Here is a 26,259-nt window from a genome sequence, read left to right as displayed (position 1 = left end):
TAGTATTGAAAAACTTCTCATTTGATTTGAGGATTTCTTTCAGTCACCTTGATTGATTATTCTCGATTCAGTTAGTATGCCAGGACCCCATATTGAAGAAATATAAACAAGGCGAGGGCTTGGGCCTAATTAGGCATTTACAACATCCATTAGAGAAAAGCAAACAAGTCTATATCTTCGATTATTCTGTATAATAAGTAAGCAATTACATAAATCAAATGTCATGCAATTGTTATATTGGTGAATTTTCTATATCAAAAATTTTATAAAATTGATTACAGATCTCAATATTAAAAGTATTATAATAGAATTCATTGTTAATGTAACACAATGAATAGGATCATAACAGTTCGATCTTGACTAATCTGTGTTGCCAAAAGACATTTAAGGGTTAGAAGTCGACTATAATATTTTGATCTATACTCAGTACTACAATCTATTTGTCCATGATATCCCTTGGGCATTGATAATGTTACAGCGAGTTTCTGATCCACAATGTGTGTATTGAAAAGCGAATTTCCGTGCCTTGCTTCAGATTGAAAACATTCTTTTGTGAGGTGAGTATTAACGGTATTGAATTCTGCAGCAGAAGGGTCTTTAAATTGGGGGCCCGTACATGCATGTTGTGACAAGAAACAATGAATTGCTGCTACGTCAGCCATATTCGCGCCGTTCGACATGTCAGTTCACATTATTTCTTACATTTATCACTCTCCGTGTAACTGTTTTGTTGTATTCGGGGGAAAAAGTACCACAAGAAAAGATCGAATGCCCTAATGGAGGTGACCCTTTTTCTTTTTGGGTCTTTTGGTTGCCTTAAGGTTTGGTTCATTTCCACCTCCAGATCTTTGCATCTGTTTCCCTCTCCATAATCAAATTGTCAATGAACACACATGCACGTGGTAGACATTGTCTGTATGTTTTTCATCAACTTATCAAGAAATAGAGATTAAAGAGTGGAAGTGGGGAATGTTGCGTGACTGATGATAGAAACTTGAAGAGAGAGATATCTGCACCAGGAGGGGGAAATCCTCATAGGACAGCGGCGCCAAACATGGCCTGCGAGCTGCGGTGAAAGGGGGACTCTTCACCACTTATTTTTGCTTGCCCATCAGCTAAGAGGGTGGGCAATCAAACCAAACTGCATCATTAGCATCATTGGCTCATTCTAGTCACTTCTCCTCCAATATTGGTTGGTCCAACATCAAGGGTAATAGCTCCAAATTTGTTAACAGGTAAGACTAATGCAAGAGTGCAGACATGCAAGTGCTGACAAACATCGATCATGAACATATTTAAACTCTTTATCAACTTGCTTCTTCATAAAGACAGCTGTCGGCAATGCCTCAAAGATTAGATATCATGGCTAACAGTTATCAAGCTGTCAGTTCTGTGACTCTTTCACTGTAAGGATCTCTTAACCACTTTCCAGCTAACTCTGAAGCCCTTTAATTGACTACAGCTGCATATTAAGGCACTGCAAACACCTCTCCTCCACACAGAAGGGAAGGAATAAAATGTGTCTTCAAAGAACTTACAAAGGTAAAAATATCATTGTTGAGGAGATGAGCAAGAGCTACCACCACATGTAGGGCCCTTTATCTTGAGAAGATGAGAGAGACCTGCCACTACATGCAGCCGACTGCTGGGAATACCTGTTTTTGCAAGTGCCCACCCATTTTTGTCCAACAACACGAAGCAAGGAACATATTTGATGTCGTAATGAAGAAGCTACATGAAAAAATCAACCAGAACTTTATATCAAATTACTTTGTAAACAAAGATCAGGGAGGAATTATATCTCTTGCACAGGCAGAACATGCTTAAAATGATACAAAATCATCAATTATGATCCTCCTAAGTCTTAACTCAGTCCCAGAGATAATTAGAAAGGTTGCATATAGTAAAGTGAAAATAGGTAGAAAAGCAAAACAAGGGATAATCATAGTCCATGATAAATAAGTTTAAGAATAATAAAAGAAAAAGCGCAATAACAAGAAGTTCAGTGAAGAGGTCCTCTCTGAACTTGCTATATCTTCTAGTTTACTAACTGGTACTTGAAGCAACTTCTTCAGCAAACTTCCTTTGTAACTCAAATAGCAAACAGAGACATAATCCATTGAACTCAAATACTGCAATGCCTAAACTGCAGCTTTCTTTAGTTTCTTCCATATTATCTGACGAAGAACCTCCTTAACAAAATTCAGGTACTTATCCCTGGAGGCACTTTCAGATGTCATATGGATACTGACTATGAAACTTACTTAAGAGATGTTTCTACATCTAAATGAAGCCATGTAAAACTGGGGAAAGGAAACCTAAGTCTTAAATAAAACTAGTATAAGCAATGCTCTCTCCAGAAATCCTGACACTGAAGCTTCTCCAAAGTCTTTAAGCAGACAAAACAGGCTTTACCAAATGAAAGAGGGGGACTTGTCCTGGAAATGAAAGAGATTAACAAATTGAAAGGAAAGACCGGCTAACACCAGCCATAATCTTATAATAGTGCTAGCTATTATTAGACCCCTCAAAATTCCAGGGCACAAAGTTCATGATGCCCTATAAGCTGTAGATCTAATAAGTAGATCATAGATTGTGATATTTAATAAATCCACACCAGTAGATTACAACCGATAACAATATCCATAATCCAAATGGATACTATTCGTAATATTAAATGCATAAGATCCCAAAATATATTTTAAAAGGTAGAAATAAAGATTCTCACCAGAATATTCATTTTCAATGTTTGTTCATATTGATGCCGATATACTTATTTGTGGAAACAAACACAGAGTGGTGGCAGAAAAAATTCAACCAGGTAAAACAGAAGTATTTCATACTTCAGTCTCTAACATATAAGCAATATCAGGAGAAGAGTACCTCAGGCAGCCATTTCTCATTCTCAGCATCAGCCATAACAATGTTGAGCCAATCTGAATTCCTATTCTCCAACTCCATGACTAACTTAAGTAAGGAATTACATAAACTACATTTAGGTGAGTAAAACTCAATCACTGTAGCCTCCTTTCCACTTGCTAGCGCTGATGCAAGAGCTCTATGCTCTGCCTCCCCTTGTTCTTCAGGACCCAATATTTTCCTTTTCAACTTCAAGTTGCCATTTAGACTACTCCCAGCAGCCAATTGGGCAGGATTGAAATTATTGAACCATGAACCAGAAAATTTCGAAACCGAGTTGAAAGAATTTAGAACAAGGGATCCTAGATTTTGCATAGACTTGAACAACCAAGGACCTTCAGAGGCACAAAGGTTGGGACTTTTCGGCTGTTTGCTAACATCCCATGGCCATTTCAAACAAAACAAATTTTCTTTAGGAACTGAACTCATCTTCTTCTTTAATCTTCTTTTTTCCTAAATTAAGATAACCTCCAAAATGGGTCCTTTCTTTTTATCCTCTTTGCCACAATGGTAGAACCCAAGATTCAGAATTAATATACGCTGCATAAAGATTAATACTAATAACTTTTAGAGTTCATGTTCAGTAAAGTGGCTGTTACAATTAACAAAAACCAGCAAATCCAACAAGAACTTGCTAACCAATAGGAAAAAAGAAAAAAAGTAAGGGAGACGATGGTGCAGGGTAATCTAGAACACTTACCTCTGAACACTTTCAAGAACGAAACTGAACTCCGCTACCAAGAGAACAAGTAGTCTAGGGGGCAACATAAACCGACAACGATTTCATCAAATTTTCCATGTTTTTCTTTATCCTTGGGCTGGGCTACCTTATTGGCTTTCATGGATTTATTTCTTTGGGCTAAGCTAAGCCCTTTTCTTGGAGTTCGGCCTTGAGGATTTGCCTATCTAGTCCAACACTCTAAGCCAATACAAAAAAGTTCCATACCATACCAACTTTGAAGTGAAGAAGTCTTCTCTAAAAGTCCAACAAATTTGCAAAGTTTGGCTCTTGACTTTCTTTTAGTGGCAGAGTTCAGTTAACATCCAAGCAAGAGTCAGGAGAAATGCCGTTGGTTGACCGGGTGTCATGTATAAGTGTGTAACATTGAAAACCCTCTTACAAACCCACACTCAGTTGTATTTGGATGACCTTAACGGCTCCCTTAATCATATCCAAACCCTTTTGTTCTTCCTCAAAATGGACATCCACCCAATTTTTGATGACCAAATGTTGCTCTTCAACCCCTTTAAATGACAATCACACCCTTCCCCTTTTGCTTTCATTTTTCAAAGACGATAAGAAATGGGGTTGTCATCATTTTGTTGGATAGATTCAGGTGTGACATTAAGGTAAATTAGCTAATGAGAAAAGAATTAACATGAACTTCTATGAAGTACCCAAAGTTTGAATTGTGAATTTGTTGAATTGTTCTCCATTCTCTAGAGATGAGGAAAAAAATGTGATTCTAGAGGAAGGTCCCGTTGAAGAACAATGCCTTGTCTCTCCTATATAAACCCCACCTGGTACTCCCATAGCCATCAGCAATTCAGCATCTCATCATTCGAATTACCAAGCTAAGTTTCCTCCAAGCCCACTAGAGAAACTTGTAAGCAAAACATGGCTTCAGGGGTCAGTGCTCAAGGAAACATCATTCTCTTGGTGGCTGTAGCTGCCTCTCTTTTGGCAGTCACTCAGGCTGCCACCGTGGTCGTTGGAGGGTCTGAAAACTGGCGCTATGGTTACAACTACACGGAGTGGGCGGCCAACAACGCACCATTTTACTTTGAAGACACCTTAGGTTCATACCAACCAAACCATATGAAGTTCATGAATACATTCCCCTTCCCCCTTTTGGTTCCATTTTCTATGATACTGATGTTTATTTTACCCTTGTTTGTACAACTTTGCAGTGTTCAAATATAAGGCTACCCCGGCTCACAGCGTTTACCTGCTGCCAAACTTGTGGAGTTACTTAAAATGCGATTTCAGTAAAGCAAAGCTTTTGGCTAATCCACGTCAAGGACAGGGCGATGGCTTCAAATTCGTGGTAAACCAATGGAGGGTTTTCTACTTCGCTTCTGCTGAAGGTAACGACTGCAAAGATGGGATGATGAAGCTCATTATTGTGCCTTGGCCACGTGCTTAAAATCCTTTTATAAAACACCAAGGGAGACTGCTCTGTTTGAAGGTACTCAATCGTTTGGGAGAGGACCATCAACCATGATTGAATAAATATAATAAAGGATCATCACTTGGTCATGATCAGTCATAAAATTGTTCAATGTTCGTTGTATACGTTTTGTTCTATTTTTCCCTTTGATGGGTAGACGTCATAGGAAAAAGTTGGTGAATTGCTTTCGTTCTTGTTAAAACAAAAGGAATTGTGTTGTTTCTTGTTGAATGCATATAGGGATTTGCATATCTGTTATCATTATACAGAAATAAAATTTGAGTTTTCTCTATTTACAGCTTAAATTAGTGCTTCCTCTTGACGACCATGCATACTCGTTTTCGGTGTTGCTTTATCAGGTGGCCGTCTCCCATGTCCAAATTCTACTAATGGACCTCTTACATCCTTTGCTTCCATTAATTTGCAAACATTTTTGAGATGGCCCAACTCCATAATTTTTATATTCCCCCTCCCATTTGGTCCATATCCTTAACCTTTATAGAACTTGTACTTCTCTCAAGTCACAACCATGTTGCAAAAGTGTCAACTAATTAGGCAAATGATGCCTCGGAATGATGGCACTTTTGCCAAGCATGGTAGGCAAACTTAATACCCTTTGGACATTGACAACCATTCCAAAGCCATTTATCTAGCAGAAACCTGACGCGGTAAGCTCTTTATCAGAAGTTTTAACCACTAAATTAATGGCAGGTTTGGCACATTTAGAACTTGCATGTCCTGACAATCAGGTTTAAAAATTCTACGCTGGTGCTGTGAAAGTGGGATTGACCACGGGACGGGACGGGACGGGGCTTTGAGTAAATTGACTTGTAGCCAAAAACAAACAGCCTCTTATCTCCAACTTCTTTTGCTTTTCCAAATCCTAACCTACCACACTAGTAAACAGTTGCAGCTTTCCTCATGCCAGGCCCAGAATGTCAAATTTTGTATTGTTTTTCTCTGACTTGGATCTGTATATGGTGTTTTAAATTCTAGCAACTAGTTAAGCAGGGGCAACCGTTTCTCATGCTTTGTCAACATTCCACTTTCAGCTGGTGGTTCATTGCAACCTGGTCAGTAGCTTCATTTGGGATGGAGTACATGTCTTTGCTCGTCCTGAATGGAAAGGTAAATTCACTTCTTATCTACCCTTAACAAAAAGTTTACCAGGCCCACGTCTCGTTGGCAATGATGGTTCCATTGACAACAACAGGGACCATCAGCTGCCCTCTGAGCCAAGCTAGTATGCCAAGAGATAGACATAGAACCCAGAATCAATGGAACACTGACTTTCTGTGCAAATTTGAACCCTGCGACTGTACTTGGAACCCTGTAATGGAATTTTGCAAAGGTTGTCGGTGGTTCTGGAGTGTATCCTGGAAACTGATTAGTGATCAAATTCACAAAGACATTCAGATATGATGAGATTTGATTACCTGACACAGTTCATAAGACATAATAGTAAAATTTCCCGATATCTTATCAGGCACAACATTCTTGTAATGGGAGTGGTTCTGTTTTCAAACATTTTTCACGATCTGTAACTTTGGGTTCTTAGACATTTATTCCCCCTTTTTGGAACTTTAACTCCAATGAAATGAAGAGGTTGATTCCCTTGAAATTATTAAGGTTACTCCCGTTCACACACATCTTTAGAAACTGGTTCCCGGATGTGTGTCAGGGGGTGCCTCAAATCAAACAGCATTGAAAGCTACATCACTTAAAAACTCTCTTTTTGGCCAAAAGGCACAGGGACTTCGCACATTAAAATCATGCATGCCTTGATCAAAAAAATATAAAATTCAAAAGGTGTTGCTGTAAAGTGGGACAGGGCTTTCTTTGAATCTGATTCCAGCCATCTAGAAACAGAGTGCACCCTTTTCTCTCCATTGCTGACCTTTTCACCCTTCCATCAAAGAAAATCCCCCCAATTTTCATCAGGCAAGGTCCACATTCTTTGAACTTCTAAGGGTAAAAGACAATCTAGATTTTAACCTGCAGATAAGACGGAACAATGTGCAGTTAGGAATGTTTTGGCCACTTGATTGAGCCCTACCTTCCAGGTGAGGCACTAAAAGCATGCAAAGGGGTTCAGTGAACCTGATGGACAATCGAATGCTTGATTCTGTAACATAGTCCCAAATCCAAGTTCCAGTTTGGAGGCTGCTGCTTTGTACAATTGGATTCTTTGGTCCTAAAGCTATTTCCATTTTGATGTGGGAACCAAGCCAATTACAATCAGGAATTAACAGTTGATATAAGGAGCATTTATGAGTTTTGTTGGGGGTGGAAAAACAACCAGCAGAGCTTGCTATTTCCTTATGTTCCTCCAAATTGCACTTTTGAGACAAAATCTAAGCAAGTTTGGATTTTGTACTTCGAGCAAAAAAATCAGTACTAGTTTGTCTTTCTAAATGATCACAAGCAAGAGTACAGAACCCCATAATTATTTCTATTTATAACTCTGAATTATTATGCAAAGGAATAAAACAAAAATGGGATATTAATGGGGTTTTAGGTACATACATCATCTTCAATCCTCATCGTTGCATTACTGAATTCTAATTAACTCCTACAAAAAACTGTTTCTAGTCACAACAGCATCTTCATTCATCTAACTTTTATTCTAATCCTCAAACAAACATGATAAGTACGAGTAGTTGTCAACCCTTTGGCCTCCAATTTGTTGATGAGATTTAACCTCAAAACATTTAAATATTGAGTATTATAATTTTTTTTTTGTTTGTCTTTGTTTCGTTTTCAAAATATTAAAAATAGAAAACATCATGAATAATATAAATTATATTTTATTTAATTTGTATTCACTATTTTCCAAATTTTGTTAGAGAATTGAATATCTGCCCAAGGAAAAGGAGAACCCCAAACTTTAGAAGGTGGGAATAATGAAATCTAGTGAGTAGAACTCTAATTTTTCTTGGTCAACATAAAAGGGTTTCAGCAGAAGAATATTTAGTCGGTATGTTGTAGTAAGAATCAACATTGTCTGAACCGGTTAATGCATTTGTCATCTGGTTGCATGGCCTCCCTCCTCCTAGAATAGGAAGAATCCTCAAGCAGAATATGCATGGTTTTCCCTCCCAAAATTTCCTATTTTTCAAAGGCATTGGGAGTATAATACTTGGAAAGAAGCTGTTAATTAATTAAATGTCAATCTCAGGCTACCGGTGACAGGCTGTATTGTCTTGCAAAGTAAATTTTTGTTTAATGCCTGGAGCTCGGGCATTCATTCATGAAATCTTACATTTCTTTCACGGTTTTTGGCCCTTTAAAGAAAGCAAAAAGAAACAAAGATCACCATATAAACACCAGAAAGAAATTGAAACCCCCCCCCCAAAAAAGAAACCCTTTCCCAAAGAAGACATAAGAAACCAGAAAACAGATTGGCTTAGCCATTTTTTTTTTATTGTTTTTATCTTAATGGGAACCCTGGAGTCTCAGCTGATAACGTTGTGGTCATATACTCTCTTACTTCTCTTGCTATCACATCTCTCATCACATCCCAAAACTCCGCCGGCACTCTCTCGTCTCTACTCCTCCTCTCCGCCACCACCACCGCACTTCCGCTCGGAACACCACTACCAGGCGGGGCTAGAGTCAACGCCGTCAACGCTTCCTCATCCATCATCATCCCCACAGATCCGAATGCATTATCACCACCCTCCATTTGGTGATGGCTCTGTACGATCTGTTCCTCTTGATTTAGCAGCAGTTGCAGTTGCTGTTGCTGTTCTTGTTGCTGCTGCTGTTGTCCTCCTCTTGCCCTCCTCTTCAACGTCGAGTTCCAATGATTCTTCACAGCATTGTCAGTCCTCCCAGGAAGCAATTTGGCAATGGTGGCCCACCTGTTACCATACCTAGCGTGAGCAGCCAAGATGGTCTCATCCTCAGCCGGAGAAAACGGACGGTGCTCAACACTGGGGCTCAGCTGGTTACACCATCTAAGCCTGCAAGATTTCCCCGATCGACCCTTTATATATCGGCTTATCAAAGACCAGTTCCTGGCTCCATATCTTTCAACAAGCCGAGTCAAAATCCTATCTTCCTCCGCACTCCAAGGACCTTTGATCTTCTCAGCTTTGTTCGAAGCCCTCGCAGATAAAGATGACTCTGAAGAAGATGTATCAGATGATGATGTAGAAGATGAACACCGATTCATTGCTTCCATCTCCAGTTAGTTACCAAAGAGAGATCAGCAGAACAGAGTTTCCTTCTTCTTTTTTTTTCTTTTTTGTTTTGTTTCTGTTCTTTTAGAGTGAGCTGTATAAAAGCTATAAGAATATGGTGAAGTGAAAGGAAGGGTGGTTTATATACGAAGAAGGAAAGGGCAGCCAGGGAGATGCATGAACATATTAGGCGCCTAGCATTTTGAGAAGGGGTACTTCCAGGAAACTGGCTTTTGTAAAGTTGGTGGGGGGTCTAAGTAGAGACTAGAGAGAGAAAGGTCTGTGTAGATCCACACCCCTAGGTTATTATTACATTATTTTTTTCAGACATCTTGTCATTCTGTTTTTGTCTTTTCTTGCCAATTTACCATTTTGGGTCCAATTCAGTTCAATTCAATTTTTCATTTTGCTTACTATCTTTTGAGCAATTGAGAAGTAACCTTGCTCTTATCCCCTCACCCCTCCTGAGCCTTTGTCTTTGAAGGTTTTGCATACAAATGAATTGGGCCCTACTTGTGTGGTAAAATGGTAGATAAGATAACCAAGATAGACAGACTCATCAATTTTGCTTAAAAGCATTCCCATAAAGATTTATTTATGATTTTTGTTTCTAAAACTAATCGATATGATCTTTTATCGAGCCAAGTAAATTTATTTTGACATGATAAAAATATTCTAAAACTTCAAGACATTCATTTCTTGTATTATTTCTACAAAAATGCATGTGACATTTTGCATTAATTGTGATAGAACAAGTCTTTAATTTATCGTACAAATCATTTGGTCAACAAATAAAGACTTGAAAAGTACGTATACATTTATGTACATTGAAATTAAGTAACACGATATTCTTGTGATCTTAACGAACTTCCAAGCATCCAAAACAAAAAAAAAGAATTATATAATTAGACTAATTTCTTGAAATAGGTAAATGAAGGAGGACTTGTTTAGCACAATCATAATCATACTTACTAGCTTTGAATCTATAGGTAAAATAATCAAGAAAATGAGGGCGTGGGGGGGGGAGGAGAAAGAAAGGAAATTTGTTACTCAAAGTAAGGGTAAAAATGTAATTGAAAGGAGACCAATGGATCTGAGGAAGGAACAGAAAAATAATAAAATCATTCTCGTACTCGCACAGGCACAATGCTTATCGGGAGCGTTTAAAACATGACAGGAAAGGCAGAGCTGTTGAACACATATAACAAACGTTTTAAAACGGCAAAAACCAAAAAAAAAAAAGGGGTGGGCCCTTTGCTTTTTTGACTAACTTTTGGTTGCACCAGATTTACAGCTGTAAGTCCAAATCCAATAGCCCCCCATGGATCAAACGGCTCCAAATCAACCGTCGCTGGAACAAAAGAGAAACCACACTGTTAAAAAATTAACCAGTTTTGAAGATGACTTCAACTCTCTCCACGTAGGATGGGCCCACTCCCAGCCTGTAAGAATCTCACGTGATTCGAGTTGAATCCCTTTGACTTTGTGGTTTTATCCAACACAGACTCCTCCCCCACCCGCTTACCCCTCCCCTCCACTCCTCCCTAGGGAGCGTGTGCCTCACACTCCCCCTAATTATTACCTTCAAATCTTATTTACTTTTCACTTAGGAGCCGATAATTAATCATTCCTCTCAATGTTTTATTCTTTATGGAGCGGGTAATAAATCATTTTGTCACAAACTGGTTAGGATGTAAGAAAATTTACCTATATTAAAAAATTATAATACTATTATATGAAAAAAGGTCTTTATCTACTTATTTCTTATTAATGTGAAATTCGTAATCCTATATTTTATTGATGTATCTAATTATGTGAACATTCTCGTAACATTGACTCCATCCCTTATAGATGTATCTAATTATGCAATATCTTTATTACACTGACTTCTTTTACTTATAAAAGAGAGTGATCGCATATTGACTCGATCTACTTCGATCTTAATATTTTTCATAAAAATCACACATCAGTGAAGATTTAAATATATTATAATATCATTTATAGTAGACTTACATTTCAAATTTAAAAAACAAGCATATTAGATGGAGAAATACTTTTATTTATAAATCAAAACCCACCTTACCTGTTATGGATGTAAATGCGTGACAATAATATGTACTTAAAAATTATTTGATGTAGGGGTTATTTATTATAAAGTGTCAATTATGAATTTAGAAATTGATATTTTAAAATTGATAAATAAGATATTTAATTTTATTTATAATTTCAATTTTCGTCACATAAAAAAATTTTTAAAATAGAGATTTAGTTTAGACTATATACAGAGAATGTTGGACACGGAGCCATATTCTTGAAAGATTATGCCAGCTATCACTTGCATTATTAACTATTTAATGCATCAAGTTGGGCCTCAAGCACTCGGACAAAGTTCATATCGTAGTATAGCGAGTATGATGCACGCGTTAGTAAGGAAAAAAAAAAGATAAGTGAAAATGGAGTCCAGCAATATGAACCGGGAATTGATATCATGATTGCATCGTAGCCGCCACGTGGCAGCAATCTTTTGGAGTTTTTATGGTGGGCCCTGTGATTGTAAGATGGGAAAGAAGCAGTTGGGCAGTTGATATTCCAGCTGGCACCAAAACCCTCCCCTCTCACCGACTTTTATTTTAGTGTTTTTTTTTTCAACCAACAAATGAAAATAAAAAAATAAAATAAAATAATTTATTAATAGAACCGCTAAATATCCTTTCCCCAGGGACACTAAATATTTGTCTACTGACGGTTGTATATTTGTGGGACATGAGTTCGGACACTGTCGTTAAAATAGATAAGAGAGAGATTTTTTATTTATTTTTTCCTCCTTTAATCTGATCAAACAGATGCTGAGCCTCTTGATTCGTGGCAACCAAGGTGGGCCCAGTGTTGTCTCCTTCCAACCCAGTTGCCGGTCGGTTTTGGTCCTTATACGAAGTTCGGAGGGTTTAGCCCGACTCCGCGTGGACATGGGGTTGTTTGTCCTCTTTGTACTGGTCAACCCATTGGTTACATAGTTGTTCATCGTCTTTGTTTCCTCTTTCCTTTTTTGGTACAATTTCTTACTTGCTACTTTATAATCACTCCATTTACACGTGAATTATAATGTGATTGGTTTGATTCTCTCGTTAGATTGAGTAAGCAAATGACACCATTAATCTTGATTCATATTCAATTTTTTTTAATTTAATTCCTATTTGAGTATGTTAAATCAATTTTGTTTCAATTTGATTCATATTCAAAAATTATATGAAATTAAAATTACTTAAATGTCGTTAGTAAAATTCAAACTTTAATATCAAAATCACAAGTTAAATATAATATTGGTACATATTTTTATAATATTTATAATTTAGAGTTATAATGCTTGAAAAAAATCTTTACATTATTAAAAAAATTATTATTTTTTTATTACGTTTAATTAAATATTTATATTTTTATTTTAAATTAAATAAATTTTTATAACTCACGGTTGGTTAATTAGTATTAGTAAAAATATCACTTATCATTTTATACTCACATAACAATAATGTGAAATGTGAAAATATCACATGATTATATTATTATATCACATCAATAGTTATGTTATTATTCGTTATAATATATCAACATGTCATGTTATTGTCACATAACATAAAATGATATATGATATTTTGATTAAATATAATTGTTCAACTATTAATAATAAAAATTTATTTAATTAAAAATAAAATATAAAAAATTAATTAAATATAATAAAAAATAATTTTTTTTAATTACTTTTTCGAGTCGCTGTGGACGATTGTGAATATGAGGAAAAGTTGGTTTAATAGAGTTGGTTTTGGAGAGCGAAGGTTGTTGTGGGCTGGGCATTGTTTCTCCTTTTAGCAGTCATCGTGGTTGGACCGATAAGGCTGTGGACCGAGAAGAGCTGTGGGATTGAGAATTTGGATCGAACAGTGGCCCAAATATTACCTGATGTTGGCCATCTATGGGTTAGTTTAGATGACAAGCACGCATGATTCTGGTTAAAGTGTGTATACTTGGATTTCATCTGTGGCCACTTTCTCTCTCATTTCATTGCCCCCACCAACATTTTGATTAATATTTCTCTTGGAACATCCTTAATCTTCAATGGAGGAAAACCAATATCTTCACCTTTGCTTTACTAACATTGGGATCCAATGATTGGGCCAGGTTTCACTTTTCTATTCCTTCCAAGAAAGGAATACTTCTTCCCAAGCTGCAACAATAATTCCCATCCCACATATGTCCATGTCTGCAGTACATATATTGGTCCTATTCTCAATTTCTCACCCCATTTCTCAAAAGCCAACTTGTTTTGGTTTCCCTCAATCCGTTTCAAAACTACCCTTACCATTGATTTTCTGATCTTGCTTGTCAGCCTTGTTTCAACTTTCAAAGCATTTGTAAATTCCTGATAATCTTGTCAATAGGGCTGCACAACTACCCTTACCATAGTATTAGTTTTGTTGTTGTTGTTTGTTCTGTATCTGCTTGTTTTCTAGTTTTTGTTTTAGCAGGTTTGCTTTGTTTTTCTGTTGGTCGACTTGTTTCTCAATTTTTCTGCCCCTATCAAGCTGTCTGGAGCTTTATACTTTTTTGTAATGGGAACACCAACTCCCCCTTTGATTTAGATGAATGGGATTTTCACATGATTCTATAGGGGCTAGAACTAGCTAGGTATAGTCCCCCTGGTGTTGCTTTTGGTTTTTGAATCTTCTGAACAGAAACATGATTTGCAAATCAAACTGACTTCAGTACAAAAGTTAAAGGAAAAGCTTGTACTTAATTAATGAGGATCAAATTGATAGATTGTGAAAGAGATTGTCTGCACAAGATGTCAACATATATGGCCTATGAAAAGCAAGCAGGGAGTTATTGGTGGCAAGAATTTATGCCTAGGCGGCCCATGAAAGTAAATGCTCGGAATTTCAGCCACCACAGAAACATCTATTTGGGAGTCTACATCAGATACTTAAACCTCAAGACTTTAATATTTGGGTATGCTTGAATGCTAACCATTAGTATTTTCCAGTACATTAAACCATCGAACCCTGACACCTTTCAAGCGAAAGATTGTGTACAGGGAAAAATATTTCTTAATTGGAATTGTGTTTCAGTAGATGATAATCTTTCCTCGAAGTACTTAACTGGGATAAAATGTTTGATGCAAAAAGACATGCACCTTTTTCGTTTCCTGCAAAGTTATCTGCAGAATTTGTAGCTGTTGAATTATACACCCGGCTCAAAGTTGGTTAACCAGGAAAATTTTCCGCCATTAATGCATAATCCATGTTCATTGTCCAGTTTGAGACAACGGGAGCCTGGTATGTCGGCATTCATCTTATTCTCAAGGCAGAAACAGGTGATGATATTGACTTTCAACTACATGAAAGTGACAGAGCAGCTAATTTAGGGTTGGCACCTAGCGCAAAAACCATATGAGCTAGCTGAACCATGGGACATAGGCATAGTAGAGCCAAGGTGATCTGTTTCTTTCCGTCATTGAACAAGAGGAAATAGTTTTTATGGTACTGATGTAAAATTTCAAGTGTACAATATAAACCTGGAATAACACAGGTTAATTCTAATGAGCTCTTACAAAGAAAATACTTAGTTCAGGGCCAGGTGCACCATCTGGGTTAATCATGTATAGAGCTTCGGAGTCCTTTGATCCAACCACCCTCTCAAATCTTGCTCTCATGTACGTTAATTCCCCATCTGCAGCCGTTTCCTTCTCGTTTGGGCTTGGAAGGACGCCTGCACCCATTGACACACCTCGCAAAAGCTGCATAACATGAAGCTCATCTTCAGACAATTGCTTCCTCCTGATAGAGTAACCCATCTTTCTTCCATTACAATACACCGCCCAGACAAACTCCTCCAACACTTTCTTCTTGTGAGTCTTGGTTTCACTCTCTAACGCTATTCTGACTATATCAGACGCCATTTCCTTTTGAAGTACGCTGGTGAGCATTGGTAGCTCTATGACAAACATTGGCACGCAATGGGGATCATCTTGTATTGCTAAGCAAACTCTGCCTTTACGATAGCCAAAAATTGTACCTGTTGTAGCACTATCCTTCAGCATAGGCTTCCGAGGTCGACCCAATAGTGCAACCATCTTGCACCCCGAGGTTAGCATGGGGAAGAGCTTGAACATACGCAAGAGGCCGCCACTACTGGACTTCCGGTGTTTCTCTCCAGGAGTAGGCCGGAGCAAAGATAGTATTGCCGGATTGTCCATTTGGAAATATGGACTCGAGTGAACCGGTGGCATATTTTGAATTTGCTTGAGGTAACCCAATTCAAGAAACTAGAAAGGAGCTATTCTGAGGTGAACGACAAAGTTTAAACTAAATAGAGGGAGAAAAGGGTAGCGGGGCAAAGGGGGCGGGGGGGGGGCAATCCTATGGGAAAATAAAGGAGTGAGTTAGGCAGGTGGTTAGTCACTTGGTTTGATTGTCCTTGGAATCTTTGAGGTGGGGGAGAGAAGAGAAGAGAGCCTACAAGTTGGTTAAGAGAAAAGAAAAATGAGACCAAAGCTTGATGTGACCAAGTTTAGTGATGAAAAAGAGAGGGAGTTGAATGGGATAAGATAAGGGAGGTCGGACCACACCTTGTGGGGAATGGGGTGAAGAAAAAAACTCTCAAAAAAGATGAAAAAAGGACTCTGGTAATGTTGGGTTTAGCATGTGCCTCTCTGATCATTACATAGGGCATCAACATCACCTGCTTTATGCTTTTTACAAACTCACACTAATTATTGAGGTGCAGCTCATCTTCCCTCAATTTTTCTACTGTTCATCCATGGAATTGGAAACTTTGCTTTTGCTTGTGACTGCAGTTACTTATCCTTCTTTTTGTGTGTCAGACCATGGTCTTGTTCGATAAAGGCCTTTCAGGCAGCCGCACAAACTGAAATATTGATCATGTTCTTTTGAATTCCCTTCCAATCCTTTCTCAATGTAATGCTACTGTTTTGCTATTAAGGTGCATTCCATTTTGGCTTACAGCTAAAGCATTTCTAATCATTTGAGAATTTAAGCGCCTCACCCCATGGTAGTTGGAGAGTGATTTTCCTTTCTCACTTGCCCTGTTAATGGTTGCATATCTAAGCAATTCAATTACGTTTACCAGCCATGTGAAAACAAAGACAGGTCACTGTCTGAGAGGGGTTCATCTGAAAAAGACTAATTACAAAAAAGAAAGCACCGTCGGCATCATCACAGTACCATGAATATCTGGAAATTAATACTAAATAAATCTTCTTGTCCTAGCCATATTCTCCTGTAATGTTACCCAGAGAAGTAAAAATTACTATGTACATTTCTGTCAACAATTTTCTGATAGCTAATCATGGACCACTGCAATAAATTGCTCGATTTTATCTTGACAGTAACACTTCAAAGAATTTCCTCAAGATTCTAGAGATTGATATGTTTTAAATCTGCTTTTGGTCCACTGCCCCCTTCTCCCTCCCAAGGACTGATTAGACAAAGGGTTACGTTCATATATAAAAAAACACTTCGCGTGTGAGAGTTAAACAGCTTAGCAGCCTGGGCTCCATATCAGGGTTTGGTAATGGAATTTAATGAATTTGGACAGGAAACAGAGACGCGGGCTTGGACCAACGATTTAGAACACTTAGCAAAAAGTCATTGACTGTGTTTGAAGATAAAATCACCAATAAAGCTAAGGTGAAGTGATAGGTATTATGTGTTTTCGGCTTGAAAAATCTTTGGTATCATTTGAAGATAAATGAATATTACTACTAGTACTACTACTTACTTTTTCCCAAGTCCCAAATGTCATTCAGAGTCAATTGTCTTTGATATTATTATCCAAACCAGGGAGAGCTTCAAATGGATTAAAGTAATCTAAAATGATTCTACAATCTAAATGCTTTGTCCCTGCCTTGAAATTATTGTGCCTATGATGGGACTGCCCCGTCCCATTGTCCACTTTGCTTGCGCTTCTACCTGACTTGTGGCTGGTCTTCGTTTCTTTGCAATTATTACTTTCCTGTTATGAAATGAACTCTGAGTGTAGCTGATTGCTAGTCCTTGATCGAACCTTTTCTGACATTAAATTTTCTCAGTGAGTAGCTCTGGCTTTGAAAGGTTTCTGATGGGCATATAATTATTCTTGATGATTGCTTAATCATGTTTTAAGTTTAGGTTGCGCAAAAAGCCTAACTACCGGTAGCCATCCAACCAAAAAAGTTGGCAACAGACAGATCTTTTCAGAGAAATGGAAAATGGGCACCTGAAGAATTTTCTTTGATACAAGTCTTGATAGTTGAAGACAGCTTGGGCAAATCACACTAAAAAGCTTTCTAGAGGCCCAAAGGGGAAGTTATGTGTCACAAAAACAACTCTATTTTCTTTGAAAGGTGCTTATTTTTTGCAGGCTTTAGAAGTTCTTGTGCAACCAGGCTAGTATATCAGTGCCAGATGACCTGAATCTGGTGCCCCTTTTGCCCCTTTGGAATATTTTACGTTACAATTTGCAAAATGTAAAAAGAGCATGATATGGTTTCCAGCTCTAGCATATTATAATTGTATATCCACAGAACCTCATCCAAACTGATTAATTAAATAATTGTGCATTGGTAGTTATGTATCATTACCATCTTCATTAATACAAGAAATGTCCTTTTCTTTTTTGTATAAGAGGATTTGAATGTGAATTACTGTCTAGACTCCGAGCCCCTACTACTACCAAAGATAATGGTTTTGATTTAATGTGAAATTACATGCCCTTTCCCTCTTTAACTCCTTGTATACTTTATAGTTATGGCGGCCCAGTTGTATCTCACTAAGGAAGCTTTCTTGTTTAGAGATTATCCTTAGAAAGTAATACCAAGGCACTCATGCTTGCCATTAGCAAAAAACAATGATTGCTGAATTGCATAGTGACAGTACATATTTTCTTTTGAAAGAAAAAAAACAAGGGGTTCATATTTCCAACTGGCTATATGCTCCTCCGTCGTTAGCTATGGAGAACCAGTTTGGCTGGAAATTGTGGAAGTGAAACAAGTTAGGGGAAACATTGGGCCCAAGCTAGTTAGGCGGTTTTGGGGCCTCGAATGTGATCTGGTGTCAGGAAATGGATCAAAACCCCATGTTTTATTTATGGTTACTTCCATTTTTAGAGACATCAGCATGTGGAATTGCAAGGAATAGGCAGACAGACAGCAAGCGGCTAATCGCTATGGCGAGTTAATGCCCCTTTTCTCCTCTATCCCCCCACTTGCTTTGTTCATATTGACTAGCATGTGATGTCAAGAAGCAATTGCAAATGGAAGAGTTGGATGAACTGAATTTCCTTGTATCACTGTCTTTCTTTTTCTTTCACAAGCATGTAACATGGAGTATTCTTGAAAAGCTTTGGCAAACATGTGCTATATGTCTGCCTAAGAACCGATTTACAAAGAATAGCAATATCAAGTCAAACTGGATTGGGGTTTAACATAAAGACAAGGGGAGTAGAGTAGCAATGCTGGAAAAATGATCAACAATTCTAATAGCTTGCTAGTGGCAAAAGATGGATTTTGAATTGCCAAAAAGGTAGGACAGGTGAAATCAATCTCCAGCAGTTGAGCTTGATGCAACCATAGGCATGCAAACAAGAGATGAAAGACTGAGGTACACTAGAATTAGTTTCAATTTTCAGTAACTCCATACGCAAAGTATGGAGTAGCAAAAGCTCTTCCGCAACTAGAATTCAACTCAGTAACAGTTGAATTTACCTTCTTGGAGTGAATTATAGAGGAAAAATCACTATATTTTTAGCAAACTAAGGTGTGCTCTAGCTGAGCTCTTATATTTGGTTTACTTCTTAGCTTCTCGACTTGAAAATTTCCTGGGTCAGATCCAAAGGGTAGGTAGATGGAAGGATGATCATTTTTCTGCTGCAACTCTAGTGAACTTGCAAGGCCCATGTTGATATTTTTGGACCAGTTATGAGCAAATCAAAGCCCATTCCATGATCCCAAAAAGTCATTTGCTTAAATCTGTACAAGAAACGACAAAATCAGCTTCTTGAACTAAGGAATGAGAAGGTCCCGGAAGAATAAAAAACAGGGAAAGCTCGATTTGTCTGTTGTACACCAAATGCTTGTACGTGTATGACTCGTAGAATCCGGAATTTGGGTCCGACATTGGAAGTCCAACTGACAACATACCATTGATTTCAAACAACGAAAGGTTACGATGAATCCCGGATGACGCAAACTCTATCCACCTAAATAAACCTGCTTACATGTGATTCCTTAGAGTTAAAGAGTCAATGGCTCTTTCGATCCTCACTCGGTTCTTTACTTCTACTTCTTCATTGTTCTCTTCCACTCTCATCTTCAACCATTTCAGTAAAAGAACCGTCTTCACTATCGCTACTAAGAAGAAGACTCAACCCCAGAGATACAAAATAATGGCTTCTTCACAAGCTCAAGTACCCTTATCAGAAGACCAAAAAATAACAGCTCCATACGGTTCATGGAAATCCCCCATCACCGCCGACGTCGTTTCAGGCTCCTCCAAACGGCTTGGAGGCACCGCCGTTGACTCCCAAGGCCATCTCTTTTGGCTCGAGTCACGCCCTTCTGAATCAGGGTAACTTGAAGCCTTAAACCTCTCAAACCCCCAATGTTCATTTGATGTTATTTTGCACATTGGAGACTAAGTTTTGGTTTTCCTTTTATAGACGGGCAGTTCTTGTGAAAGGAGCGGAGAAGCCTGGAGATGAACCTTTTGATATTACGCCAAAGGAGTTTGCTGTACGTACAGTGGCTCAAGAGTATGGAGGAGGAGCGTTTAGGATTTCTGGGGATACTGTTGTTTTCTCCAATTATATAGATCAGAGATTGTACAAGCAATCAATCAGTTCCAAAGGTACAAATTTGTCACTGTATTCATTTTACTCTAAGTTAAGGTTTTGATTGGAATTAACCAATGTTACCGGGTGGCAAAGCAGATCCTTGTCCTGTACCAATTACTCCAGATTATGGAGGACCGGTTGTGAGTTATGCTGATGGAGTTTTTGATTCAAGGCTTGACCGTTATATCACTGTAATGGAAGGTTAGGCCTTTTTGATATGTTGCTTATCTCTAGTGTTAATGCGGTTGTCAGATTGTCCTTTTTATTGATTCAATCTTAGTGCCTTGATAGATCGCCGTGAAAGTAGTATAAATGCAACCACAACAATCGCAGCAGTATCACTTGATGATGGGAACCAAGGTATAAATTTCTCTGGAACTAAACCTGATCTTGATGTGAATTCTCTGTATTATGATATGGTTTTTCAGGGGGTTTGGGTTTTTGTTTTTATATGTTAATGTTGTCATTATTGTTGTTGTTTCACATTATTATAATGAATGATTTTTGTTCCTATTGTCAACATTCAGAGCCAAAAGTATTAGTGAGTGGCAATGATTTCTATGCTTTCCCACGCTTGGACCCCAAAGGTGAAAGGATGGCATGGATTGAATGGAGCCACCCTAACATGCCGTGGGATAAAGCAGAGCTCTGGGTTGGCTATATTTCTGAGAATGGGTGCGCTGAATGCTTTCAGTGGTTTTATAGCTCTTCTTCAGCATTCTTTTCATTCCTATAACCATTTTCTGTTATTTCTTTGATTTTCTTCTTCAAAATTAAAGATTACTTGTTCTGTTCAGAGATGAGAGAATTCATGTTTTAGCCCAATTTTTTTTATGAATGCTATTATTTTCTAGTACTACTAATATCATTGATATTTATTGATTGGTTTGTCCTGCAGAGATCTGTACAAACGTGTTTGTGTAGCTGGTTGTGATCCTAAAATTGTGGAGTCTCCCACTGAGCCGAAGTGGTCCCCAACAGGTATTCCATAATGATATTCTTAATTTGCGAACAAGCTTAAATATGCAATATAGACTTTTGTGGTATCATGCTTTGTAAGCACTAAAATATAGAGTTTGCACGAATGAAATAATGTGTTCTTTGACATATGGGATGTTTTTGTTGCCTCGATGGGCTGATGAACTTGATTCTTTTTTCTCTTTCTTTTGATTTTTTTCCTGGTCTTATAGGAAAGGGATGATTTATTCATCACTTGTTTAATCATTTGATGAGTCAGATATTTTACCAGTTTTGAATTTGTGCAGGAGAACTTTTTTTCATAACGGATAGAAAAAGTGGATTTTGGAATCTCCATAAATGGGTAAGTTCACTCTTGATAATATTGACACTGCAATTTTTGGCCAGCAATATTAGCCCAATATTTATTGTTCCAACACTTTATATGATGCATCTGCATTTAAAGAATAATAATGCCAAGATATCTATTGCCTGTTTAGTCCTTACACGGCCAACAGTTTTCAATAAATTAACAGCTTCTCAAATTTTTGTTTTTTGTCTGTTATAGTTATAACTAGTATTGTAGACATCAGTCTCGTTCTTTAAATTTTGTTATACTTTATAAATCTTTTTTTTTTCTTTCTCACTTTTCCTCCTCCAAGGTGGTGTATCGGTGGTTTTCTGCATTATAGTACTTTGTGCACTTCTCTGGCCAGACATCATGTAGAGTGTTCATCAGAATTCATCTCCTCTTATTATCTCTGGAAACAGGTTGAATCAAAGAATGAGGTGCTTCCACTTTATTGCTTGAATGCTGAGTTTGCAAGACCATTGTGGATTTTTGGAATGAATTCTTATGAGTTCATCAAGAGTGAGGTGGAAAAAACCTTGATTGCCTGCAGCTACAGGTAATTTTGAGAAAATTACTGGACAACATACTTCAATGTACGCATGAGTTTTGTTTTTGAAAAAACCATGTTGTCTGGTTTATTGTTAATCAATACTCTGGATGTCTGGATGCAGGCAAAATGGGAGGTCACATCCTGGAATTCTAGATGTTGTTCAGGGTTCAATTTCTCTGCTTGATATTCCTTTCACAGATATAGACAATATTGTACTTTCAAATTCCTTATCATTTCCTAATGTCACCTTTAAATTCGTGCATAAGAAGTCACAATGATGGTTTTTAAGATGTCTGTTCTTGCTTTTGCAGACCTCATGGGAAAACTGTCTCTATGTTGAGGGAGCCTCTGTAACTCATCCTTCATCAGTGGCTAAGGTAAGGCTGTCATCTTCTCCTTATGTCAATAATATTGTGAAAAGCTTTAATGACAGTCATAAACTCTGTCTTTTGTTGTCTTTGAAGGTGACTCTAGATGATCATAAAGTAAATGTAGTTGATTTCAAGATTATTTGGTCGTCTTCACCGGATAGTTTAAAGTATGAGTCCTACTTCAGTCTGCCAGAGTTAATTGAATTTCCAACAGAGGTTCCTGGCCAAAATGCCTATGCATACTATTATCCACCATCTAATCCCCTCTACCAAGTGAGCCAGGAAGAAAAGCCTCCGTTGCTGTTGAAAAGTCATGGTATGATAATTGCTTATCTAGAAAGTTAGTGTAAAACATCTTGCTGCGTGCTTTTATGGATGTCTAGCTTTCAATAAAACTTGTCCAACATAGGGCCCCTTGCCTTGATGCATCCAGTACCTTAGCAAATTGTTTCTGTATTTGAATGCATTATGACATATATTTTGTGTGATATATGGCAGGAGGGCCTACAAGTGAAACACGTGGAATTTTGAACCTCAGCATCCAGTACTGGACTAGTCGAGGCTGGGCATTTGTGGATGTTAATTATGGCGGAAGCACTGGTTTTTTCTCCTTGCCTTAGGAAATCATTCACACACAGATGATCATTCACTTCTGTTTATATATGATTTGATGTGATGCTTAGATTGACTTGTATGGCATAACTTTGCAGGTTATGGGAGACAATATCGTGAGAGACTTTTGGGGCAATGGGGAATTGTTGATGTTGATGACTGTTGCAGCTGTGCTAGATTTTTGGTAATTTGTTGTCTTAATTTTAATTGTTTCCAAATTGTGATGGATGGAGATATATTATAACATTTGTGAGTTGTGTTAATGCATGTTTCTTTTCTCTAGGTGGAGAAGGGGAAGGCAGATGAGGAACGACTCTTTATAACAGGAGGCTCTGCTGGTGGGTACACAACCTTAGCCGCCCTTGCTTTTAGAGATATGTTCAAGGCTGGAGCTTCTCTCTATGGTGTGAGTACTTGATTTCATTGTTATTGTCAATTTGATTTTGGCATGGGCAATGGTATTCTGAGAAAAATTTGATTTTTAAGATTGTCATTATCATAGAAGCAGGTGACTGGATCTTGAGTCAGGATGACCCTGTAAATAATTAAGAATGCAGTTGAAATGTCCTCCTGTTTTCCTTATCTTCTCTATTTGTTGATGCTGTACATATATTTCCCTAAATCTTATGAACATGAAATAGAAAACTGACAGTTATTATATGGTGTGCTTCTCTGTGAACAGGTAGCTGACTTGAGCTTGTTGAGGGCAGAGACTCACAAATTTGAATCTCATTATATTGATAACCTTGTTGGTAATTGGAAAAGAAAAATCAATGCCGGATTTGTTTTTAAATTGTGTTCATTTATCGGATATCTTATCGCTGAACAATTGCAGGAAGTGAGACGGATTACTTTGAGAGGTCACCTATCAATTTTGTTGATAAATTTTCTTGCCCCATCATTCTCTTCCAGGGATTGGAAGATAAGGTACAGATGTTTTCTTCGTCAAGACTTTTTTTTTGGTCCATAGTAATGAAGATCAAGGGGTTTATTATTAGTTCAGTGTTATTTCTGGAGACTTGCAGATTGTGCTATAAGACCACAGCTGAGGCTTTTTGTTATTAATTCTCTTTCTTTAGCAAAGCAGAAGAATTTGATTTCGAAAATAAGTTGTATGCTAAGTAATAACTGAGATCAGGCTAACCTGCCTATGATATTTATCACCTTCATTGCTTGAAAATTTGTTTACGACAAATGTTATGCAATTTAAGTATGATTCATTATGCATAATTTGTGCATTTCATTTCCTTGAAGATCAAGGGGTTTATATGATTATTTAATATGTGGACAACTAAGCTTGATGGTGGTTGTAACTTTGTTTCCATAAATTTTGATACATTAGGTTTGATGGTTCTGATCTCCCCGAGGTTGAAGTTTGAATAATCTTTATTCTTTACATGTCACAGGTTGTACCCCCTGATCAAGCTCGTAAAATCTACCAGGCATTGAAGGAAAAGGGTTTGCCTGTTGCTCTTGTGGAGTATGAGGGAGAACAACATGGTTTCCGCAAGGTAAATACCACCCTGCTTGTCGTCTTATTCCGAATTGTTGTCCAAGTGAAACATGATTTCTAATTCTCTACTTGAACAGGCTGAAAACATTAAATTCACACTAGAACAACAAATGGTTTTTTTTGCACGGTTGGTTGGACGCTTCAATGTTGCTGATGAGATTACACCAATCAAGATAGACAACTTCGACTGATCAATTACAGAAACTTTTGGTTCTAGCATTTCAGTAATGGTATGAATTTTTGGTGTGACATGACGGTTTTCTTCTTTTCAGGAAGCTTGTGATCTATCTGAACCTAAAATGTAACTGGATATTTATCAGGTTCTCTACGTAGAGTTATATCTGCCTTTAAGATGGAACTACATGTTTTCAATGCCTCTATTGAAACCTTAATGATTTTCTTTAGACATCATTCAGAATATTTCATTTGGTTATCAATTGATCAGATGATCTACGTCTAGCTCGCCTCACCATCACCTCACAGATTGGAGGCTTTTCACACCTGTCTGCATACGGATGTTGTTACTCCTCTCAAGTCAAACTCTAATAAATAGATGCTGGTCCTATTTATGCACTATCTAGATGAGCTGCGGGTTGCTCCAGCCACTGCATCCAAACTCATGTGTCCCGCAACTCCCACCGACAAGTCTGATTGAATTCTATCTTGCCTAATGCTTTCATATTGTAAGCGTCACCTTTTCGGACCCACTTCTGAGTTACTCTCCACAGATCGATCCGACATTGTCCACCATGTTTTCATCAGGCGACAGATCAATTTGGTACCTTGCCACACCATCTTTGTGTCAGGCGAGGAACTCGTGGCCAATTTTTCTCCATATAGAATTATCTGGGCTTCCTTGTTTCTTCCCCTTTCAAATCCAATTTCCTGGCTCCAGCCCAGCTCTCTCTTTTATTTCAGTAAGGCAATTAGGCTTTAGCCATGTGACTGGGTCTTTCTGATGTCAGGATTAGTGGGTCGGCATTGAGACATCTAACATTGTTTCATTGCAGATAATGCCTTCCCACTTCTAGAAGTTGACAAATACCCTTACCATATCTAGCCGGCTATATTGTATTTTAATGGCAAAATCAAATCTATTCCCATTCATTTATCTCAAATCTGTTAGTCTCTGGTTTTCTCCCGCAAGCCTGTAATCTTAAAGAAAACAATGACAATGGTCAGGGTATGAGGTTTCCAGGTATTTTTATTGGTATAACAGTATATTTAAACGACAAAATGGGTTTGAAGTCGACAAGCCAGGCATTATCCCAATTTACGTTAAGTCTTCTAGAATCAATCTTTTTCTAGTTAAATATCATGGACTAGAGGTCACGATTAGTACCTGTATTTTATTTTCTTTTCAAATTGTTGTTTGATTACCAAATTGATACCATAATACTTTCTCGGTAGGATGCGTTCTGTTTGGGTTTGTTGAGCCCTAAAAGATGGATAGATCGAAGTTATAAGGTAGAAGAATGCGATTGTTCATCTATACTTTGGGGACTGCAATTAAAGAGATTTATATATGGAATGGTACTTTGTAAGTTCAACTTATTATAATTAAGTTCTCATACTTAAAACGTGATAAAGTTGGGGCGTGTTTGGCCTAAATCACATGTTAATTAGATGATTTATTTATGATATAAATGTATCCTAAATCAGGTACTATTTGGCTTTTGCTCATGCAGCCTTAACCCTTTCATTTGATCCATTTTTGGGATTGACTAAAGTTCGTTATATTGCTTTTTT

At 37.7% G+C, this 26,259-nt stretch overlaps 5 protein-coding genes across 7 annotated transcripts; 2 read left to right on the top strand and 3 right to left on the bottom strand.

Annotated features, from left to right (window-relative positions):
- On the bottom strand, window positions 399-3,728 carry LOC18591266. The gene is made up of 3 exons (XM_007017296.2): window positions 3,620-3,728; window positions 2,884-3,459; window positions 399-1,731 (listed from the first exon to the last, which is right to left on the bottom strand). Exons 2-3 carry the CDS (start codon window positions 3,346-3,348, stop codon window positions 1,552-1,554), a joined length of 645 nt encoding a protein of 214 aa, XP_007017358.2. The 5' UTR covers window positions 3,349-3,459; window positions 3,620-3,728; the 3' UTR covers window positions 399-1,551.
- On the top strand, window positions 4,439-5,395 carry LOC18591265. Its single transcript, XM_007017295.2, has 2 exons — window positions 4,439-4,718; window positions 4,831-5,395. Exons 1-2 carry the CDS (start codon window positions 4,538-4,540, stop codon window positions 5,064-5,066), a joined length of 417 nt encoding a protein of 138 aa, XP_007017357.2. The 5' UTR covers window positions 4,439-4,537; the 3' UTR covers window positions 5,067-5,395.
- Window positions 8,478-9,555, bottom strand: LOC18591263 (myb-related protein B). The gene has a single exon (XM_007017293.2). It carries the CDS (start codon window positions 9,274-9,276, stop codon window positions 8,521-8,523), a length of 756 nt encoding a protein of 251 aa, XP_007017355.1. The 5' UTR covers window positions 9,277-9,555; the 3' UTR covers window positions 8,478-8,520.
- LOC18591261 (protein MIZU-KUSSEI 1) lies at window positions 14,749-15,733 on the bottom strand. The gene has a single exon (XM_007017291.2). The coding sequence runs from the start codon at window positions 15,552-15,554 to the stop codon at window positions 14,862-14,864; it is 693 nt and encodes a 230-aa protein (XP_007017353.1). The 5' UTR covers window positions 15,555-15,733; the 3' UTR covers window positions 14,749-14,861.
- Window positions 19,450-26,070, top strand: LOC18591260. Of its 3 annotated transcripts, none has more exons than XM_018125933.1 (19): window positions 19,450-19,890; window positions 19,982-20,169; window positions 20,252-20,356; window positions 20,447-20,515; window positions 20,683-20,830; window positions 21,054-21,136; window positions 21,421-21,476; window positions 21,884-22,020; window positions 22,136-22,226; window positions 22,326-22,391; window positions 22,479-22,701; window positions 22,884-22,985; window positions 23,096-23,181; window positions 23,281-23,403; window positions 23,680-23,749; window positions 23,833-23,924; window positions 24,404-24,508; window positions 24,588-24,740; window positions 25,921-26,070. In XM_018125933.1, the coding sequence occupies exons 1-18, from the start codon at window positions 19,568-19,570 to the stop codon at window positions 24,699-24,701; spliced, it is 2,181 nt and encodes a 726-aa protein (XP_017981422.1). In that variant the 5' UTR covers window positions 19,450-19,567; the 3' UTR covers window positions 24,702-24,740; window positions 25,921-26,070. The 3 variants fall into 3 exon arrangements, with proteins under 3 accessions (XP_017981422.1, XP_017981421.1, XP_007017350.2); XM_018125932.1 differs by lacking the exon at window positions 25,921-26,070 and adding an exon at window positions 24,994-25,711; XM_007017288.2 differs by lacking the exon at window positions 25,921-26,070 and adding an exon at window positions 24,956-25,711.

Source organism: Theobroma cacao, chromosome 8 (assembly GCF_000208745.1).
Source record: "Theobroma cacao cultivar B97-61/B2 chromosome 8, Criollo_cocoa_genome_V2, whole genome shotgun sequence".
NCBI classification, from domain to species: domain Eukaryota; kingdom Viridiplantae; phylum Streptophyta; class Magnoliopsida; order Malvales; family Malvaceae; genus Theobroma; species Theobroma cacao.
The sequence above is the reverse complement of the archived record's forward strand: the minus strand, read 5'-3'. Positions and strand labels throughout refer to the sequence as shown.

Bases quoted from the DNA above. Each gene is read 5' to 3' on its own strand.
- LOC18591266 (XM_007017296.2), bottom strand. From the start codon at position 3,348: ATGAGTTCAGTTCCTAAAGAAAATTTGTTTTGTTTGAAATGGCCATGG. The intron at 1,732-2,883 runs GTACTCTTCTCC...TTTTTCATGTAG, and splicing joins ATGAGAAATGGCTGCCTGAG to CTTCTTCATTACGACATCAA.
- LOC18591265 (XM_007017295.2), top strand. From the start codon at position 4,538: ATGGCTTCAGGGGTCAGTGCTCAAGGAAACATCATTCTCTTGGTGGCT. The intron at 4,719-4,830 runs GTTCATACCAAC...ACAACTTTGCAG, and splicing joins TTACTTTGAAGACACCTTAG to TGTTCAAATATAAGGCTACC.
- LOC18591263 (XM_007017293.2), bottom strand. From the start codon at position 9,276: ATGGAAGCAATGAATCGGTGTTCATCTTCTACATCATCATCTGATACA.
- LOC18591261 (XM_007017291.2), bottom strand. From the start codon at position 15,554: ATGCCACCGGTTCACTCGAGTCCATATTTCCAAATGGACAATCCGGCA.
- LOC18591260 (XM_018125933.1), top strand. From the start codon at position 19,568: ATGGCTCTTTCGATCCTCACTCGGTTCTTTACTTCTACTTCTTCATTG. The intron at 19,891-19,981 runs GTAACTTGAAGC...TTCCTTTTATAG, and splicing joins TCACGCCCTTCTGAATCAGG to ACGGGCAGTTCTTGTGAAAG. The intron at 21,137-21,420 runs GTATTCCATAAT...GAATTTGTGCAG, and splicing joins GCCGAAGTGGTCCCCAACAG to GAGAACTTTTTTTCATAACG.